The sequence below is a fragment of the Gorilla gorilla genome, chromosome 10, assembly GCF_029281585.2.
Source record: "Gorilla gorilla gorilla isolate KB3781 chromosome 10, NHGRI_mGorGor1-v2.1_pri, whole genome shotgun sequence".
Taxonomy (NCBI): Eukaryota; Metazoa; Chordata; class Mammalia; order Primates; family Hominidae; genus Gorilla; species Gorilla gorilla.
Genome location: NC_073234.2, coordinates 52,258,153 through 52,265,425, shown reverse-complemented (window position 1 = coordinate 52,265,425; position 7,273 = coordinate 52,258,153). Strand labels below are relative to the sequence as shown.

Genomic DNA, 7,273 nt, shown 5'->3' with positions numbered 1-7,273 from the left:
GGAGGGCCAGGGGACTGATATGCACCGGAGGCATTATTTCTTACTTTACTCAACACTCTTGGGAAGTCAAAGTCTTCACAACACTTTAGTCTCTGCCTCTACACTCCTTCTCAATTCTTACATCATTAGGAATGAGGGGCTTCCTTTCTTCTCCTGAAACCCCATCGTCTTTGAATCCAAGCAAATGCCGAGGCCCCAGAAGACAGCTAGGTCAGCATGTTGCAGTTGGCCACTAGAGGGTGGTGTTTCTGTAATTAAGGGGATCTTGAAAGGCTACAAAACTTGGATGGGAGTGGCAGCCAACTGGACTTAGTATATGAGGAACCCAGCAGAATAGAAAGGTGGGAAAGGCAAGTAGTAAATCTTAGGATAATGGTCCTTAATAAGCGAGGAATAAGGAATAGGAACAAGGTAGGAGGAAAGATATCCCACCAAAGACCACAGCCATCACTCCTTGGAAAAAGAGATCTTGGCTCTGAGCTCTCACTAGATACATAGAAGTCAACAATAAAATAAGGCCGGGGGCAGTGGCTCACGCCTGTAATCCCAGCACTTTGGGAGGCTGAGGTGGGTGGATCACTTAAGGTCAGGAGTTCGAGACCATCCTGGCCTAGGTGAAACCCCATCTCTACTAAAAATAAAAAAGTTAGCCAGGCATGGTGGCGGATGCCTGCGGAAGACTGAGGCAGGAGAACTGCTTGAACCTGGGAGGCGGAGGTTGCAGCGAGCCAAGATTGCAGCACTGCACCACTCCAGCCTGGGCAACAGAGTGAAACTCCGTCTCACAAACACACACGAAAAAGAAGTCAACAACAAAAGATTTCTCAATTTATTTGCATATATACATTGTCACCCCAGGGAGCCAGCTCTATTTCAGAAGTCCCCGGCTCCCCTTACCCAGCCAACACCCAAAACCCACCCAAGAGGATGGGTCCTGGATAAATAATGCCCGGGACTCATATCCTGACCCCATAGGTTATAACAGAATTCATCAAACAAAAACAGAGGGCTAGAGGCCAGTGTCCATGAGAGGTCCTTGCCCCTTTGTAAACATTGACATCCAGGCCACTGGAGCCTGGGGAAAGTGTGCAAACATGAGGATGCCACACTGTGTGTCCAGGGGCCAGGAACACAGCTGGCAACCATACCCGTGAAGTCCTGAGGATCTGCCCCCCACTGGAACATGGCAAGTGCCAGGGGCAGAAGCAAGGCAGTTACCCCACACCCAAGGGCTCACATGAGATGGCAGCGACGCTCTTGCCCATAGGAATTCTCCACACGGGCAATCTCCTGGATGACTTTGGTGAAGATGGCTTGAGTCAGCTATAAGAGGAGAGGATTCAGGGCAAAAGTCAGTTCAGTGCCAATACCACCCAGCTCTGGGGTGAAAGCCCCATTCCCGCAACATTCCCACCACCAAGCAGTGCAATAAGGAAAACACAGCTACCATCACCACCCTTCTAGTCTTCAGGCCCAGCACCTGATTCTCTCGAGCAGATGACTCCATAAATGTCGCACCCCAGGACTCTGCCAGCTTCTTTCCTTCAACTGCCTGTACCTCTCTGGAAGCAAATTTGGGACATAAAGATGGAGGATAGAAATGTCGGTAAGTGCTCTAAAAAATCTTCAGAATCAAGACTTCCTGGCCAGGCACAGTGGCTCATGCCTGTAATGCAGCACTTTGGGAGGCCGAGGTGGTGGATCACTTGAGCTCAGGAGTTCAAGACCAGCCTGGACAACACAGGGAAACACCATCTCTATTAAAAAGAAAATGGGCCACACGCGGTTGCTCATGCCTGTAATCCCGATACTTTGGGAGGCCTAGGCGGGCGGATCACAAGGTCAGGAGATCGAGACCATCCTGGCTAACATGGTGAAACCCCGTCTCTACTAAAAATACAAAAAATTAGCTGGGCGTGGTGGCACGCGCCTGTAGTCCCAGCTACTTGGGAAGCTGAGGCAGGAGACTCGCTTGAACCTGGGAGGCAGAGGTTGCAGTGAGCCGAGATGACACCACTGCACTCTAGCCTGGGCAACAGAGCAAGACTCCGTCTAAAAAAAAAAAAAAAAAATAGAGAAGAAAAAGACTTCCTCTGACCCATGCCATTTCCCTAAGTTTTGGGAGGAGGGCTGTGGAAGGAGAAAATATAGGTAAACAAAGGAACAATGGGTGAATCTAGGACTGAGGCTTGAAATATGAAATTGTGGCTTTTAAGATAGAAGTATTATCTTCCTTAAGCTTCAGGTTAGAGACAAAGAGAGGTGAAATGACTTGTTTGAGTCAGTGGAAGAGCCAGGATGAGAGCCTGACTGATTCCCAGTCCATTTCACTTCCTTTTGCTCTGAGGAGCAGAGATTTACATACCTCTCTGGAGAGAGATCTGCCTTGTTCCCCACTAGAACCACTGGCACCCTGTGAGGAAACAGCAGTTACTTCAGAATCCCCTCATTCCCCGCATTCCCCAACTCCTTACATCAAGGCTGGACGACTCCTTATCAGACCAGGCAGGATCTATATCCGAGCCTCCTCTCTAACTTGACAATTCTCCCCTCTGCTCTCTCCCACCCCCTCATGCCCACACTATGTCCCTATCCCCCAGGGCCACTTACCGGGTTTTCCCATGGCCTTCGTGTAGCTTTTGGTACAGACTCTCAATGACTTGGAAGCTTTAAACACAAGAATTGGAGCTATAACTTTATGAGACAGTCCGCAGGTTCTCCCAAGTCCCGCACTCACAACCTTGGTCACTTACCTATGCAGAGAGGTGACAGAATACACAAGCACATAACCATGGACCCCAATGATGAATGAATAGGGCAGAATGCTGTACTCATCCTGGCAAGAAATGGGAAACATCAGTACCTAGATCCAAACCACTAAGATGGCAAAGGTTGGTGGGACAACATCCAGGTGACCCTCCCTGGGGCACACCCTACTATAGTCACTTCAACACGTATTTATGGAACAGCTCCAGTGAGCCCTGCACACTGTTAGCAGGTAAAATGCTTTTAATACTACTTTACGGATGAGCCACGAAGACTACCAGACTTCATCTCCAAGGGCTGAACTGCCACATTTGGATACCATACCCCAACTGGTACCTGCCCTGCTGTGTCCACCAGGTGTAGGTGAAACTCATCTTTGCCAAGAGTCACTATCTTGCTGTAAGCTGAAAAGAAAAGAAAACTTGACTGTGAAGTGCCTTATAGGACCAGCGATGTATGTCCCCTGACTTTTTTTTTTTTTTTGAGACAAGAGTCTCACTCTATTGTCCAGGCTGGGCTGCAGTGGCACGATCTCAGCTCACTGCAACCTCTGCCACCCGGGTTCAAGCTATTCTCCTGCCTCAGCCTCCCGAGTAGCTGGGATTACAGGCACCTGCCACCATGCCCGGCTAATTACATTTTTTTTTTTTTTTGAGATGAGGTCTTGCTATGTTGCCAGGCTGTAGAGCAGTGACTATTCACAGGTGCACTCTTAGCACCCTATAGCCTGGAACTCCTGGGCTCAAGCGATCCTGTCACCTCAGCCTCCCAAGTAGCTGGAACTACAGGTGTGCACCTCTGCACCTGGCTGTCTCCTTACCTTTTTTTTTTTTTTTGGCAGCATTTTTTAAAGTAGATTATTGGTTGGGCACAGTGGCTCACACCTGTAATCGCAGCACTTTGGGAGGCCAGGGCAGGCGGATCACTTAAGACCAAGAGTTTGAGACCAGCCTGGCCAACATGGTGAAACCCTGTCTCTACTAAAAATACAAAAAATTAGCTGGGCATGGTGGTGCATGCCTGTAGTCCCAGCTACTCAGGAGGGTGAAGCGTGAGAATTGCTTGAACCCAGGAGGTGGAGGTTGCAGTGAGCTGAGATTGCGGCACTGCACTCCAGCCTGGGTGACAGAGTGAGACTCTGTCTCGAAAAGAAAAGAAAAATAAAGTAATTACTTTTGTTTTATTGATGAATAATAGATGTACCAAGTTTCAGGGTACATGTGACAATTTAATACATTCATATAATTTGTAAAGATCAAATAAGTGTATCTGGAATATTCATCACCTTAAATATTTGGCTTTTCTTTATGCTAGAACCGTTTGAATTCTTCTCTTCTAGCTATTTTGAAATGTAAAATAGCTTATTGTAAGCTATAGTCACCCTACTGATCTACTAAGTCTTATTTCTTCTATCAAACTATATATTTGTACCCATTGATCAATTTATCTTCATCCCTCCCACTCCCTTCTCCTTTACATTCTTTTTATTCTTTTTTTTTTCTTTTTTTTCTTGAGACGTTGCTTCACTCTTGTTGCCCAGGCTAGAGCGCAGTGGCACGATCTCGGCTCACTGCAACCTCCGCCTCCCAGGTTCAAGCAATTCTCCTGCCTCAGCCTCCCGAGTAGATGGGATTACAGATGTCCATCACCACGTCCGGCTAATTTTTTGTATTTTTAGTAGAGACGGGGTTTCACCATGTTGGCCAGGCTGGTCTCGAACTCTTGACCTCAGGTGATCCACCTGCCTTGGCCTCCCAAAGAACTGGGATTACAGGCGTAAGCCACGGTGCCCAGCTTTTTTTTTTTTTTTTTTTTTTTTTTTTGAGACAGTCTCACCCTGACACCCAGGCTGGTGTGCAGTGGCACGACCTTGGCTCACTGCCACTTTTGCCTCCTGGGTTCAAGCGATTCTCCTACCTCAGTCTCCTTAGTAGCTGGGATTACAGGCGTGTGCCACCATGCCCAGCTAATTTTGGTATTTTTAGTAGAGATGAGGTTTCACCATGTTGGCCAGGTTGGTCTCGAAATCCAGACCTCAATCCATCCGCCCGCCTCAGCTTCCCAAAGTGCTGGGATTAGGCATGAGCCACTGCGCCCGGCCTCCCCTTACATTCTTAACCTTGGGGGTGACAGATAGATCAGCTCCAGGGAGTTATCCAGGTAACTGGAAAGACACGCTAAGGTTCTTAATGTCTACATCTAAACTATCCCAGACTCAGTATCTTGCAAAATCCATACTCTAGCCATCCATCGAACAGGATTGCTAAAGAAGAAATCAGATGTAATGTCTAAATAAATCAGCCCCTTGGCACCAGAGAAATAAATTATGGAGTTGGGTGGGGTATCCAAGCCCTCCGGGTCGCATCACCAGCACACTAGGGGAGAAGTCTACTCACTATTCTCCACTGTAGGATCGTAGCATTCCGAGAACTCGCCTTCCACAAATTGATGTGCCAAAGATGTCTTCCCTGTGGGGAGCAGTGTGACAGTTGTATCCAAATCATCCATCCACATTCACATCCTCTGTCCTTTCGGACTGTGGCCCAGGACCAAAGGAGACCCCAAATTAACACCACAGTCTGTGAGTGCCTCAAGCAATGCTATCCTTTGTGTCTACCCTCACCCTCTTTTCGCCCAGAGTCTCCACACTTTGGCTACCGGATGCATTCAGAAGCGCAGCAGGAAGCCTTTCCCGCCGCCTTCCCCACCCCATCCCACTCGTAGGAAGATCCAAGATTCCCTAGGATCAAGTCCGCCCCGCCCCAGGACACCTGCGACTATCTGTCCCCACGGAGACCGCGTCCCGGTTTTCAAATTGTGACCCCACCCCTATCCCCAAAGTAACGCTGGGACCACTCTGAGATTCCCGCAGCCAGGTCCGCATTAACCCTTAAGTGCTCCCGCTTCCTGCAGCCTCCGCACACCACCAACCTTTATTCCTCCACTCTTCCATTCCTCGCTCTACAACCCCATCCTTACGATGTCATCATTCCTCCCTGGGTCGCGTTCCCACGGCAGCGCGCCTCTTCTGGCTACAAAGCTGCTGCGCGTCCGAGCTCTGCAAGGCGGAGACTCACCTACAGAGCGGTATCCGAGGATGACCACCTTCCTGTAGCGGACCAGCGGCATGGCAGGAGCCCGCCCCAGGGGCTTGCGGAACTGCGGGCTCAGAGAGCCCGAAAACGAGGTCAGGGTGTGAGCAGGCGCGGCAGCTGGTGCAGGAAAGTCGCTCACCCCGAAGCTGCCGTGGGCAAGTTAGAAGGAAACCAAAACAAGCGCCGCGCCCGGAGCTGCCCACGTGATCACAACACAGCACGTCTAACGCCAGGGAGCCGGGCGCCAGGGGAACTACTGAGCCGCGCCGCGCCGGGCTCCGCCCCCCAGGCCGCTCGCCATTGGTCCATTAGAATGGGTAAGGGCGGTGCCGCCAGCAGGAGGGAAGGGTGGGCCTCACGTGGAGCGGGAGAACTGGGAGCTGCGCGTGCGCACACTGGAGCCGGTTCATTCATAAAGAAACAGAAAGGAACCCGGGGTCCTAAAGGCGTTTGCGCATTTGCAGCCTAGCTGAAGTGGCTTCGAAGAATTATGGATGGAAAATACCCGTTTTGTGGTTTCCGGTCATAAGATTCTAGCCCTCTCTTTTGCATGGTCTCTGGGGTCCTTAGATAGGGAGAAAAACGCCAAAGTTCTAGTATATTACTTCTGCTTTCCCCAGCCTTCAGCCCCAGACCTATCAAGGTTTCCAGTCTTCCAGCATCTAATTTCAAACTGCAATTCTTGTTCTTGCGGAAATTGCTAGAATTTATGATCAAGTAGTCTGAGGTTTCTTCTTCATCATCATGATCCTCAAATATTCATATTTCAACAAATACTGAGTATATACTACATGTTTCAGGCATTGCTCCAGCTTTGGGGTCAGAACATGGACATCACAGACAATGTGTCTGCTCTTATGAAGGGAGAAACAAACATACAACAAGGAAATATCAGATAGTGTTAAGTGCTGTAGAAGATGGTGTGATAAAAGATGACCACTTTATTTTTTTATTTTTTTATTTTATTTATTTTTATTTTTATTTTTTTGAGACGGAATCTCGCTGTTTCTACCAGGCCGGAGTGCAGTGGCTCTATCTCGGCTCACTGCAAGCTCCGCCTCCCGGGTTCACGCCATTTTCCTGCCTCAGCCTCCGGAGTAGCTGGGACTACAGGCGCCCGCCACCGCGCCCGGCTAATTTTTTGTATTTTTAGTAGAGACGGGGTTTCACCGTGTTAGCCAGGATGGTCTCGATCTCCTGACCTCGTGATCCGCCCGCCTCGGCCTCCCAAAGTGATGGGATTACAGGCGTGAGCCACCGCGCCCGGCCGACCACTTTATTTTTTAAAGACAATACAGCATTATTAATTTTTTTCTTTATTTATTTTGAGACAGAGTTATGAGACTGGCTAATTTTTGTATTTTGGGGAGAGATGGGGTTTTGCTATGTTGCCCAGGCTGGTCTGGAACGCC

General features: G+C 49.2%; 1 protein-coding gene across 2 annotated transcripts; it reads right to left on the bottom strand.

The window, feature by feature from the left end:
• Window positions 1-806: 806 nt before the first annotated feature.
• Window positions 807-6,099, bottom strand: RHEBL1 (RHEB like 1). 2 transcript variants are annotated; one of them, XM_019038007.3, is made up of 8 exons: window positions 5,698-6,099; window positions 5,163-5,234; window positions 3,103-3,170; window positions 2,754-2,836; window positions 2,611-2,667; window positions 2,366-2,413; window positions 1,481-1,562; window positions 807-1,323 (listed from the first exon to the last, which is right to left on the bottom strand). In XM_019038007.3, exons 1-8 carry the CDS (start codon window positions 5,717-5,719, stop codon window positions 1,234-1,236), a joined length of 522 nt encoding a protein of 173 aa, XP_018893552.1. In that variant the 5' UTR covers window positions 5,720-6,099; the 3' UTR covers window positions 807-1,233. The 2 variants fall into 2 exon arrangements, with proteins under 2 accessions (XP_018893552.1, XP_004053117.1); XM_004053069.4 differs by having other exon boundaries at window positions 5,844-6,099.
• Window positions 6,100-7,273: the final 1,174 nt, after the last annotated feature.